At 42.4% G+C, this 13,589-nt stretch overlaps 1 protein-coding gene across 1 annotated transcript in view; it reads left to right on the top strand.

Moving 5' to 3' along the window:
* The first annotated feature begins 557 nt into the window (after positions 1–557).
* Positions 558–13,589, top strand: part of FBXW4 (F-box and WD repeat domain containing 4) — an 89,308-nt gene continuing 76,276 nt past the window's right edge. Inside the window, exon 1 of the mRNA XM_012661773.1 lies at positions 558–1,410. Within this exon, the coding sequence (XP_012517227.1) occupies positions 587–1,410 (824 nt within the window). The 5' untranslated portion in view covers positions 558–586. The remainder of the gene's footprint in view (positions 1,411–13,589) is intronic.

Raw genomic sequence — 13,589 nt, 5'->3', positions numbered from 1 at the left:
TTCAGATTGGTGCCATGTGAATTGAGTGGGTGGTAGTATAGGGAAAGGATCCTGGGTGACCTTGAAGAATCAACTTGCACTTGGGTAGTGACTAATAATAAGTACTAAGCTTTGCCATTTCCTGATACATGACTGTTTTGGGAGTTATGGACTCAGGATCTAGAAGACAGCAACCTCCCCAAATATGTCTCATATACAAGCTCGCTGTCAGGACCGTGGTTCACGCCCTGTGTGAGAACCAGGCCTACAGAAACTGTCAACTTCTAGGGCTGGTTTGAGGGGCCCTGGTATGTGGCCTGTGGAAAAGAGGCATCATGTGAGGAAGAAGAAGGGAATGCTCTGACAGGGGGAAGACCGCCCAACTAGGCGCTTCTTGAGGGCAGGGGCTCCAACGAGACGCTTCAGAAGGCAAAGGGTCCCCTTGTGGCCTTAGGTGGGGCCCTTCAGCCAGCCTCACAACACGATTGAAGAATTAATTCATATGCTTCCACTAAGCGTTCCTAGGGATAGAAGGGTGGTGTCAGCGCCTGGGCCCCGGCCCGCACCCCAAGGTGGCTCCAAGGCCGCAGGTGTGAGGGGCGGGCCCATGGCTCGGCCCGCGCCGCCCCATGTGACCCGGTCCGACATGGTGTCGCCTCCTCCCGGGGCGGCGGCGGCGGTGGCTCGGGCTCGGCTCCGCGTCGGGCCAGCCCCGCGGCCACTTATGGGTAGCCAGGGCCGTTCAGGGACCCCCGGGAACGGCGGGCCCAGTGAGGGCGAGGGCGGAGAGACAAGGAAGCTGCAGGAAGGGAGGGTCGCGAGAGGGAAGCGGAGGAAGGGGAAAGGGAAGGGAAAAGCCGGCGCAGGGCAAAGCGGAAGAGGAAGCGGGGCGGAAGGGAAGCCGGGGCCGCAGAAAGCGAAAGAGGCAGCGGGACAGGGGGCTGAGGCACGAGCGAAGACAGGCCCGGGGAAGGAAGGAGAGGGCGGAAGCGTGGAGGAAGGGGCGAGAGGCGTCGTAAAGGAAGATGAGGGGAGTGCAGGGGGCGGGAAGGAGGCACAAGAAAGAGATGAGGGGAAAGAGGAATGGAGGGTTAGGACTGGGCGGCGGGAAGACGCTAGGCCGGGGAAATCACACGGACGAGGAGGTCAGGCTTGGGGCGGCATCGCGGGGACAGGGGCGGCCATGGCGGCGGCGGCTGAGGAGGAGTCGGCGGCTCGGGAGCCGGCCGCTCGCCCGGCCGCTGGGCCCGCGCTGTGGCGCCTGCCGGAGGAGCTGCTGCTGCTCATCTGCTCCTACCTGGACATGCGGGCCCTCGGCCGCCTGGCCCAGGTGTGCCGCTGGCTGCGGCGCTTCACCAGCTGTGACCTGCTCTGGCGCCGGATAGCCCGGGCCTCGCTCAACTCCGGCTTCACGCGGCTCGGCACCGACCTGTAAGCGCCCGCTCGCCCGCCCGCTCCCCGCCCCGGGCCGGCCTGCGTCGCGGGAAAGGGCCGGGCGCCGCGGCCTGGTCGGCCCGGGGTCGTGTCGCACTACGAATTCCGAGGCCTACACCTGGCCTCCGCCAAGAGCGCTTCCCGAGCACCTTCGGGGATCCCATTGCCTCTGCTCTTCAAGGCCTCCATCTGAGGAAGCCTCACAAGAGCATCCCTCAGTCAGCACCCTCCCCAGTGGGCGGCTCCTCACAATTAGCCATCTTAAGCACTCCCTTCAGCTTTTAATTGTGTCTTTGCAGACGTTTGAGTGCCCTGGTTCTTTAGCCGCTGAGGAGCCAGGCTGTCTGTGCTTCCTTCATGCTTTGGGACGACTCCTCCAGTCCAGGTGTAGGACCCAGGTTCACTAAGTGGTCTCTCAGAATGTTTTTGTGGACATGTATCCTCCCCATCCTCTTCTACAGGTTGTCAAATTTCAGGGCTCAGATAAAATCAAATGTGGAGAAAAGGGCTCAGACCCTAAATGAAGGCCCTTAGTCCCAGTGTCAGATATAGTTTATGACTCGATACAGGCAGAACGACACAAAAAAACGGTGCCTGCTTGAGGCAGGAGGCTGGATTAGGCAGGAGGCTGTGTACAAGGGGTGGTATTGCAATTTGGCCTGTTTTTGGTAGGGTCTGAGACCTGTGAAGGAAAATCTTTCCTGAACCACTTAAGCAGTTAAATAGGGGGAAATATGTATGGAATTGGGGGAGTAAAAGCTTGCAGATTTCACCCTACTCCACCCAATTGTTTTTTTTTTTTTAAAGGTAGTTCAAATACAATGTAAGAACATTAAAGAAAGTTTTTTAAAACAAAAAGCCATAATACACCTCTAGACGACTATTTTCATTTTTAAAAACTTTCAGGAGCACACTTTTCCCCCTTCATAGTTGCTGCCCTACTGATCTTAACAGAATAGATGCACAATAAATATTCATGGGCTGTACCATAATGCGACTAAAAACATCCCTCTAATATTAAACTTTCATGTTGGGTTCAGCTTTTTGCTATTATAGATAACAATTAAATGAATAATTTAATGCATTTTTGGGTAAGAGCTTTATGGAGATATAAGTCACATACCATACTGTATGTATTTCTTGAATTAGTTCCTTAGGATAAAATCTCAAAATGACATTATTGGATCAATGGTTATGGTTTGGAAAGGTGTTGTACCAAGTAATAGTGGCACCAGCAAAGGATGATTGAACAAATTTTGTGTGAGAATTAAAAAATTCTTTGCTTCTTTAGTGGGCATATAATGGTATTTCAAAGTTGTGTTATTTTGCATCTTTTTTTTACCATAGGCCACGATAAATATTTTCCCATGTGTTTGTTTCACCTGTGAGATTGTCTCTTCCTACTCTTTGCCCATCTATTATCGGGGTCTTGATGTTTTTCTTATAAATTTGGAATCCTTGTGGGTCATAGATGTTAGACCCTAGTTTGTCATCTTTGATGCACATATTTTTCTCAGTTCTCTTTGCTTTACTGTTTTTATCCTATAGAAGTTTTACACTTTAATCTATTAGAATCTGCCCATATTTTGTGATTTTTTTTTCCCCAAAGCTGAGGAATTTGTAATTCTTCCACAGATCTGATAAATCCCTTCTGTTTCCCACTTGTTTTCTTATAATTTGGTTTTTTAATAGTTAACACTTTCATCAATATCACTTTTGTTTTGGTGCAAGAGGTGAATTCAACTTATCATTTTTTCCCCCTTAACGGCTATCTAGTTATCACTACAACTTTGGTAAATAATTTTTCTTTCCCTTTGTTTTGGGAAGCTTACTTTGCCATATATTAAGTTGGTATATATACATATATTGGATCTATATCTGAACTCTCCATTTTGTTCCACTGATATATTTCTCCATTCCCATACTATTTTAAATATTGTTGCTTTTTGATAGAGTCTAGTATCTTTTAGGGTAAGATTAACCCTATTGGATTTATGTGTGTGTGTCATGTCTACATTTCTGAGCTCCCCACCAAAAACCATTCTGTGCCCGTCCGAGGACTTTTGTGGTTTTCATTATAAAGTTCTCACATATCTGTTGCACTAACTCCTAGGTATTTCTTATTATGTTATGCATTTCATTTTTATCGCAAATGCCATCTCTTTCAGTATGTTTTCTGGCTGCGTATTACTGGTGTATACAATTGCTATAATCTTTTGTAAATTTTGAACTTGATCAGTTTGCTTAACTCTTTATTAATTCTAGTATGATTTTGTTGATGATAATGATTCCTTGGGACTTTGGGCTTACGGTCTTGTCATCTGCAAAAATAGAATTTTTTTTCTTTCTTACAAGAATAATCTCTCAAAGCATATTACCAGTTGACCTATAAGAGAAATTGGCTAAAATGACTGGAACCCAAGTCAGCCAAGGCAAAGTTTGGCTTCTTTCTCTTTGCATAGAGATTGAATGAATGAATGAAAGAATTGATGTTTCTTTTTGTTTCCTTTTTAAATGCTCTAAAAGACAGCTAGTGGGAATGAGTTCTGTAGCAATAATAACAACAAAATGAAAATGAGTTTATAGTGTAAAATGCTTTGAGACTGCCAAATGAAATTATGGCTTTATTATTTATTAGACACGTGTGTTTTGATTTCTCGCCTGTGTCCGGGTGTGTCTGGGTGAGGTATCCCCAGCCTTCTAGGGAAGTTGTTTTACCATAGCACTTGATAAAGAGCAGGGTCACTGCTCAGGTTTTCTGGGTTGAAGGGAGAAGTTATGTGTGTTACAGCAGGTGGAGAGAGTGTTTACCAATGTGGTCTGTTTCTGGACAGCTGCAGAGACTTAATAAGCCACTAAGAGAGGTGGTTGTCATCCCTGGAGGGAGAAGTCATGCACCCCAGTCCTGTTAAGGCATCAGGGAGCCTGGGCCCGAAGTACAGCAAGAGTATGGCTGCTTGGAGGGTAGCAGAGTTATTGTTCATGGTTTGGGCTAATTAACTGCAGACTGGATAAGCAACGTAAGTTGTTTTAAGCACTACACAAAACTTGATTTTATCAGAAGCCACATAACCTCACTGGCCCTGAGTTTTATTATCTATAAAGAACGGGAATAACATTGCCCAGTAAAATGAGACTCAAACGTAGAGTGCTAGCTAGCACAGTGTTCAGCACATGATTACCACTCAATAAATCGTTGTAAAATGGAACTTTTTAATTGCTTGGCTTCTCCTCTAGCCAGTGTGTATATAGCAAAAAAAAAAAAAAAAAATTGAGGATGGCTTGACTCAGACGTGCTGCCTAAAGACAGAAGGGGGGAAAAAAAAGACTTCTCTTTTTCTTTCTCTCTCTCTCTCTTATCCTCTTGCCCTCTCCCTCTCCCCCTCTCCTCTTAGTTTCTCTCACCTGTCCTGAATGTTTTTGGAAACATGACAGCAGAACCTGTGGGCTTAGGGCCTGTGCTCCCTGCTGAAGAGCCTCTTGATTTTCAGAAACACAAACTGCTAAGGTTTACTGACCTTCCGGCCTAGGGCAAGCCCCTTCAGTTTGCCCGTTCCTAAGTGATCATAGCTTTGTTGAGTAAGATGAACTGCTTCGGTTCCTTCTGATTTGCTAATGGTCTTATACTTGTGCTTGAAGGCATTTTGGCCACTTTAAAACCACAAACAAATAATTTGCTTCCCTTTAGGCCTCTTGCCCAGTGAACACTAGTAGGTATCCTGAGCAGTTTTTTTTAAAGAGGACACAAAAATATTAACAGTTTGAGTCAGTCATCTGATTTAAAATAAGTTTTGTTCGAAGGTTTTATGAAGCCTGATGGAATGGTAATATCTTGATTATAACAGTAAAAGTCAAGGAACTGTTTCATACGCCAATCTTTTAAATTTTCCCTAAAGAGTAGGGAGGAAAACTAACCTAGTTTAGTTTACAAGAACTTAAAACAGTGAAATTGAGCTGTCAGTTTATAATCTAAGCTTCATGCAAGAAGTAGACAGTATGATGAGGGAAGAACAGAGATTCTGTCTGCAAATTCTGATACTGAAAATAAACAAGAGCAAAGAATGGAAAGAAAAAAGTACCTCTGCATGTAAACCTATTTTAAAAAAAATATTTTTGCCAGTCTTATGTTAAAGCTTACTTGCTCTCCTTCCTCCCAAATTAAATGCTACATATTTTCAAACAGGAATTTTATTTTAAATATCCTTTGAGTAGTACCTGGGTGCTCTCTTGCATATATGCCTGTGATAGATTTGCCTAGAATTAACAATAGGTGTTTAGGCAGTGAGGCTCCTGAGGTGTTTGCCCTGGCATGTACATTCATTCCTCTGGCGGGTCCTGTAGCCTTGGAGCTCTTTGAGGCTGGGGGACTAGGGTATCTATTTCAGTGATGATTAACGTTCAGAGTGGTGAGATAGACACAGATAAGCAGAGTGTGTTTGTTTGTTTTAAAATGATTGCGCTTAAGAGCATTTTTTTTTGGCCCAGAAAGCATAAAGTTTCCTTTCCTAACTGAATGGAGAAGGCATTGCAGACTGGTTACATTTAAGGCCTAAACTTATTTTCAGAAGACAGTTAGCAACTCCAAGCAGCTTAGGCTTTCTTCTTTACCTTTCTGCCTTAGTTAGGGAGGAGAGTCACTTACTCGTTTTCCAGTTCCTTAAAAAGTTTTGTATGTGGATGTATTTAATGTCTTTAGCTGTTTTGGGAAGGCCTTATTTTTAATGGTTTCCGTGAATTATTAAAAGTATAATTTAGTTTACAGGCTCATAATAAATAAAACAATACACTTATGGAAGCAGGAAATGGTCTAGTGCAGTCACTACCTGCAAATGCAAACTGGAAGAATGCAAGAGGCATTCTCTTCTAAGACCATGAGGATTATAGAAGCTGCTTATGTCCTTCTTAGTCTTGTAAAACTTGAATGAATGGTAGGGGATGAATTTTCTAGCTGTCAAGGCAGAAACATGGAGAAACCCAAAGTTTTCATGATCCACAAGATGAGCAGTCTGTAGTGTGAATTCATACTGGAATGAGATCTCTGAAAATATTTCAATACTATATATACTTTCAATTTTTTGTGTCTAGAACCTTGACCGTGGGTAAAGATTGGGCTTAAGCTGCTAAAATACAATTGACAGTAAGGTCACTGAGAAAACATACAGATTTTTAAAAACAATTATATTTGAGTGTTTAACATAGAAAAGAATTACCTTCATGTGATAACCTTAGCTCTGGGTTGACTTTCGCATTGGATTAGTTTCTGGTATTGACCTACAACCATGAAACGGAGAAATTCAGGTAGATTCTTCTTGAAGCCAGGCTCCAATAAATTTTGAGAATTAAGATGAGATCAAATGTTTGAAAAAAGGGGGAGAAAATCAGGTTTTGAATTTTCAGTGAAAATTGGTGTGCCGACTCCCTCCCTTGATCTATAGAAACTGATTTTTGCTAAGCTTATGCCAGGTGTGTCAACCATCAGATGAGGCTCAGAATCCAAAGATTTGGTTTACTCTTGAATATCCTTTCTGTTCAGCAGTCTTGCTCAGATTTGAATGGATTCAGGTGGAACTCCAATTGTAATCAAAAGAAGCAAGATGGTTGTGCTAATTAAGAATATGTTTATGAATCCTGAATTGTGACTACTTGAGCCATATCCAAAACTGAGTATAATACTATTTGGAGAAAGTCTCATTTACCTCTTGTTAGAGGTTTGGCTGCCTTGTCTCAACTTTGAGTCAATTCTTCATTTTATCCAACCTGTTCACATTGCCCTCCCTGGAAGTCTAGGCCACCCAATGGGCCCCTTGCCTGCCCCTCTTTAGCCCACAATTAATTGCCAACACATTCTTTCTTTTTCCCCTTCTTTTTTGGTATTTGACATGAGCTCAAATTGCTGAGAAAGGTGACAACTGTGAAATGAAGACAGGGCTTGGAGACACCTTAAAAAATACATGCGAAGGCCACTAAATGACAAGAGCAGACTGCCAGGCTCTTTCAAAACATCACCATGTCTGTTGACTTTCCATTCCTTGTCCACAGCACAAAATTGGAGGTCAAAGAATCATAGGAGTTAGAGATGGAAAAGACATTTGGGGTCAGCCAGTTCATTGCTCCGCCTTCCCCTGCCCCTGATTCCAAATCATTCCTTACATTATATTTTCTCTCCTAGCTCTTGTACAGTTTTCACGGTCTTCACTCAACCCCGGCTGTCACCTTTGGGGAATGACGCTGGAGGTTCTGTCCAGTTTCTCCTCAGCAAAGAGAGATGTTGCCTCTGCCCCCAGTTGACATTCGTGAACTTCTTTGTTGGTGGTCTCAGCTGAGAGACTGAAGGCTAACTGGATGACTCTCTGTTGCCTGGTGATGGGGCTTTTCTAGACAGAATAGAAGAGCCTTTAGTATATGGTGATATTGGGCAAAGGATAAAGGGCTGCGGTACAAGGTAGCCATTGTTGAATTTGTTCCTAAACTTTTGTTTTTCAAGTATCTTGATCTGGAAGGGAATTTGTGTGTGTATGAGGTATGTGGTATTGGGACAGGTGGGAAGAGGCAGGAAATAACATTGAGTAGGAGTTTGATAAGAGCCCTAACTTGGAGCCTGGTGGATTAAACAAACAAACAGACAAATAAGAAATACTAGTCCTGTGAAGCAGTATAGGGTTGTTTTAAGCATTATGTGTTAGGGAAGAAATAGAGTGGTGGCTTACTGTACAGAGCTTCAGCTTAGAGTCAAATCGAGGGGAACAGATGGGCTGGAGGCAAGTATTTTGGACTAGGGGACACTTGCCTTTGTGGTCTCCCTTTGCTTTAAGAAAGTAGACAAAAGTATTATGCTCACTGGCTTGGAAGGGGGAACGGTCATTTTTAGAGGCAGCTTTGTAGGGATACCCCCAGCTCCCCCCTCTTGTTCTAGCAGCTGTTGGGAGCAGTCCGAAGGGGGTATTATATTTCTTCTGGTAACTCTGCCAAGAATGAGAGGAAATCCATAATCTGTGGGGTTTTTTTGAGGGGGGATGAGGATGGGGTGGCAGGTGATGGGACAGGGAAATTAAATTGTTTTATAGTAAATATGTTGAGATGCTTTTCCTGGAAAGCTGTTTCACTGAAAGGAATGATATTTCCCCTGCTCACTAACTCTGTAATGAGTTCCTTCTCTTTAGAGAAAGGGAAATAGTCATTGAGTACTTCTTTTTCTTTCCTTCCTGTGGTTCCTGCTTTGACCTCCCATGTTTCTTTCAATTTTCCTTTAGAAAGTCCATATTGAAAGGGTGAATCAAGATTAAGATATGGGTGGTGTGTGTGCTTAAGAGAGGACTCCCTCCAAAAGTGAGTTGCTAAAGGAGAACTTCTCACTCATCCCTTATCTTGGATACAGTTTGACTTTATTGTACTGACCTAGAAACTGGAGATGTAAAAACTTTCTGGGTGGTGTCTGGTTCATATTCTCTCCATCCCTTCATCCAGAATGGGAGGGCACCAGGGATTTTGAAGTCTGGCCACTTGGGTTGAGAACCAGTTTTGGTGATTAATAACGAACACTAGATTAAAAACAATAAAAAACAACTCTAGGAAGCAGAGTAGTGTAATTATTTCTCACATTTCAGTTGGGGAGTCCAGGGAAAAGTCATTTTAAAGGTATGAAAACAAAGTTTACCTCTTTGTCTGCTAGTACCTAATTCATGACTCACTTAGAGGAAGTCCTGTTCACAAAAAAAATGGTGGCATCTTTCTTGCTGTTGTTTATTTTTGGAAAGTGCTAGATCAGCCTTTCTAAAAGTGGTATTGTGGGATTCTTGAAAAACGAATTATGTAATCAAATGAGTGTGGGAAATGCAGTGTACCACATCCCCTCTCTTGGGGATTGCAATGTCCATTGGTAAATTAAAGGCACTGAGAAGTCCTGTGATAGAGGGACCTGTTTAATTTTGTTTTAGCTAGCATTGTCCAAATGTTTTGATCATAAAATTCTTTTTTACCCTGCTTAATATCTTATAACGTCTTCTAGAACACACATACTGCTAAGTGCTCTGCAAATACAGAACCTGACCAATGGCAGGAGGAAAAGGATGTGAACATGGCAAACTCAAAATCCTAAGCTCATGCATGTAAAGGATGAGGGTTATGCTCAGTGCTTCCGAAACTGCTTTGGACAGCACTGATGTGGGTGCCATATTAAGATACTTTATCTGTAGCTGGGCATAGTGGCATGCGCCTGTAGTCCCAGCTACTCAGGAGGCTGAGGCGGGAGGATGGCTTGAGCCCAGCAGTTTGAGGTTGCAGTGAGCTATGATGACGTCACTGCACTCTACCTGGGACCAAAAAAAAAAAAAAAGATGCTGTATCTGCTCAGATTCCTTTCAGGACCCTCTCTAACATCAGAATTTGGAGACTTTGGTTGAATTCTTAAAGATGTGGTAAGTTATACATTTTTAGGAAGGGCCTTTGGAGCTACAGGTTGACAATGTGACTTGCCAAAGGGAGAAACATACTGTTCAGAACTCTTGTTTAAGCAGTTCCTAAGCAATATCTATCAAAATACCTATCATGCTAGCACCACAGTTCTCTCTTTTTGTGTCAAAGACATACTTTTGTATGCTGTTAGAATTTTTGATAGTACATTAAAAGATTAAAGGCAGGATGTCCTTTTTTTAAAGAAAGCAAGTTTCAGAAAATTGAAAAACTTGTCCATGGTTATTTACACTATTTACTTGTTCACTCTCTGGTGTGTTATTATTTGAATAGAACTGTTTACTGCCCTGGCTTTGTTTGCTTATATCCTTTGAGGTAAAGTTTATACATGTTCCTCTGAACATGTAATCTTCCTCTTATTTGTAGTAAGTTATATCATGGGCTACACTATGGCTTAGTGTCAGAAATCCTTATAAAAGTATGGATCATTAGTTGGACAATAAATTCTATAAATTGTTAAAATTTGATGGGGCACTTATTCTGCTGTACTGCTTATCTGCAGAATGTTGGTTGAGAGCCACTTTTAGAAGCACTGAGAGGTTTAAGACTTGATCCTTTGGAATTTATGACTATATTGGACAAACCAGATGTATAGCTGTGAAAAGCTAGGTTTTGCAATGCCTAGGTTTGTGATAGGTTCAGTCTAAGAGTTCAGATGACGTGGAGAGGAATGTTTGGAGGAGTCAAGGAAGTAGAGGCTTTACCTGGATCTTAAAGAACAGGTGAATTTGACTAGTCCCCAGAAGAGGGGAACAAGCATTAGTCAGGGACAAAGGTAGGCTGGTGTTGGCAGCAAAGGTGAAGGAATGGGTATACGAGTAGAAGTAGAAGAGACAGGCTTGGCTCTCTCCAGTTGCATAGTGTATATAGTGTGGAGCATGGAAGGTGAAGTTGAATGGGTAAAGTGGGTTGACAATCGGGGGCCTTTCAAGGGAGGCGTGGATCAGCTTGGGCAGCTCCATGCGGTTTGCGCATGGTCCTGTCCTCATGCTGGCATGTTTCCTACAAGCTCACTTCATCCTGAATGTTTATTCCCTGTTCCCTGGCCAGAAGGGTAAGCAATTTGACATGTTGTAATGATTTTTCATTGATTTTTTTTTTTTGAACCTTAATTATAGAACTCTGCCGCTGAGGCTATTGAAGGATTCAGTCTAATCCAAGTATTAATGAAGAGATATAAGTTTCTTATCTTGGGCTGCTTAAATACTTGTACACGAAAGCCAAATTCTTAGTATTGGTGGAAGAACTGGTAGATACAGGTAATATGGGGGAAAATCTGCTTTCTGAAGAGGAAGAAGATCAAAGAAATAAAAAGACAGTGTTAATTTAAAATTCCAAGCCCCCAGCATCATTTGGCATAGTCCTGTCCCTCACTTCTTGGCCCAGTGCCCCTTGTTCTGTACCTGTGGACGAACACCTTCCTTCTCTGAGTTTCCAGGTCAGCAGGATGTTATGCTTATGGAAATCATTCCAGCCACGCAGTTAGACAGCACTGGTGGCCTTGAGGTGAATCGGGCTTGGAGGTGGGGCAGAGAGGGGAATTGATCTGTGTTCCAGGAGTTTTCTGATTTTAGAGATCACACAGATTTCGGACCTCTCTGATATACCTACACTTCCACTTCCTTCCCCCCAGCCATTTTTCAGACTAGGTTTATTTATTTGCTTGTGGTTCTGAGGTGTGAGCAAGAAGAGGGGAACTGAAAGGGCATTGTAGATAACTGCCTAGATTAATTTCTGTGCCTCTGGACTCACTTGCCAAGATTTTAAGGGGCCAGATAGCTTACTGTGGGTGCATGTTGTCTTGTTTTTGTTTAAAATAGGTCATGCGCCCAGGAATGCAAACTCTAATGGTTACTAAGTGCCGGAAAGCTGAGAGGGAGGGGGCCAAGTGGAAAACTGAGCCTGAGGCAAGAGAATGAGGGCTGGGAAAATGGCAGTTCAGCCAGGCCCACGGGCCAGGTTAGAGATTCCTCCACGTATTAACAATCATGGAGAGATTTATTGACAGGGCACTTATCATTTTTTTTGCGGGGAGCACCCTCACTTTACATCAGTAACCACGCGGGAGAAATGGCCGGCCATAGGCCATTTCAAGAGTGGGAGCAAAGGTCCTTATCAGATTCCAAGGGGCACCTGCTCCTGTCTTCTCAGGTACTTTTCTTCTCCTGCCTTGTTCTACCGATCCCTCTTGAGTGGACAGTGACAGGTCCCTACAGAAAGGGAGGGATACTTGTTTTTAAAAATTCCTTTTGATTTTTCAGGTGTTGAAGCCAATAAAATAAAGATACCCTTTGGCCACCAGCTAGGGAAACTGTAACCATCAAAGACGATTGGACAAAGGGGATGAAAATGCTAAATTGTTAAGTTTCTTTTAACAAAGTGGTGCTTTCTCAAGTCAAAGCCAAATGGAATAGTTTTTTAAAAAGTTGAAATTGGTTTGAAGGACCACAGCCAAGTATTTCGATTATGGTGCTCACCTTGGGAGGGGATGCCTGCACCTGCTGTTTAGTAGCAGCTTCTAAAGTTCAACTTTGAAAGTTTCTTGCTGCTGTGATCAAGCCCTCAGGGGAGTGCTTTGACCCTTAGTAAGGTGTCACCAAGTGGCAGTTAAGTGACCAGGGAGATGAGAGAAATGTTGTCCTTATCCCAGTTCAGGAAATATGTTGGTTCTTTTCCCCTTGTTTTCTTCCTGCTGTGATTCAGAATATTCCATTTTTAGTTTCACTTCGACCCAATTAATTTTAGACCTAACTCAAGAGGAGGGGTGTAACTACAAATGATCTCTTCTTTTATGTTTGGGAGAGATTTGTAGATAAGAGTTTACAGGGGAGTCTATTTTTTTTTTCATTTAGAGTTCAGTTCTTTTGGTTTATCAAAAGAACTGTTAACAATCTTTTACTGTCTTCAGTTTTTTATCCATCTGGTAGTGTAGGTTGCTCGCTAGTAATGTGAAACCAGGGACCACATTCACTGAATGGAAGAATTCAGTAAAAGACTTTAGCCTTAACATGTGCATACCCAAATCCTAATCATTCAGCCTGAAAGATAGCAAATGTTTGATATTAAAGGAACAATTTCTAGTAGTTATAACTAAACTAATTAGAAGAAAAATAAATGATTGTTAGATTAGTATTAGTGATGATACCATTAATGGATAATAACTAGTACACATACTTATATTTATGTAAAAATAAGTAACCTTTTTGTAGTGATGTATAACTTACACTGTACTTTGTTTTAGATGTAATCTTTAAAACACCACAGTTGTGTGAAATATTATCCTGACTTCACAGGTGAAGAAATGGACAATTAGAAAAGTTAGTTACCTGGGGTATACAATTAGTAAGAGGCAGGACTGAGATATGGATCCCAGTTTGCTCAGTCTGCCTTCTGTGCTTTTTGTATAATTTTATACATTACTGCTATTTAGTTAAAGGCAAATAGAAAGGCATAACTATCAACAATTATGTGATATATTTTTAAAAATTGCTCACTTTGTAAAGCATCATCTGTGTGTATCTTCTGACGTGTTATTTATGAAGACATAATTTTGTGTAGTATCTTCCCACCTCTACCTTTATAAATTTGACTTAGTTTTAAAATTACCGTTATTCGCTATAGTTGTTTAGAAAATCTTTTGCTGTCCTCACTCACATTTGTCATTTCTAATGGCAGTACATTCCATTTTGTTAGTATACCATTCTCCT

This window comes from Propithecus coquereli, unplaced genomic scaffold, assembly GCF_000956105.1.
Source record: "Propithecus coquereli isolate 6110/MARCELLA unplaced genomic scaffold, Pcoq_1.0 Scaffold73, whole genome shotgun sequence".
Classification (NCBI taxonomy): domain Eukaryota; kingdom Metazoa; phylum Chordata; class Mammalia; order Primates; family Indriidae; genus Propithecus; species Propithecus coquereli.
This window is presented reverse-complemented; position numbering and strand designations above follow the sequence as displayed.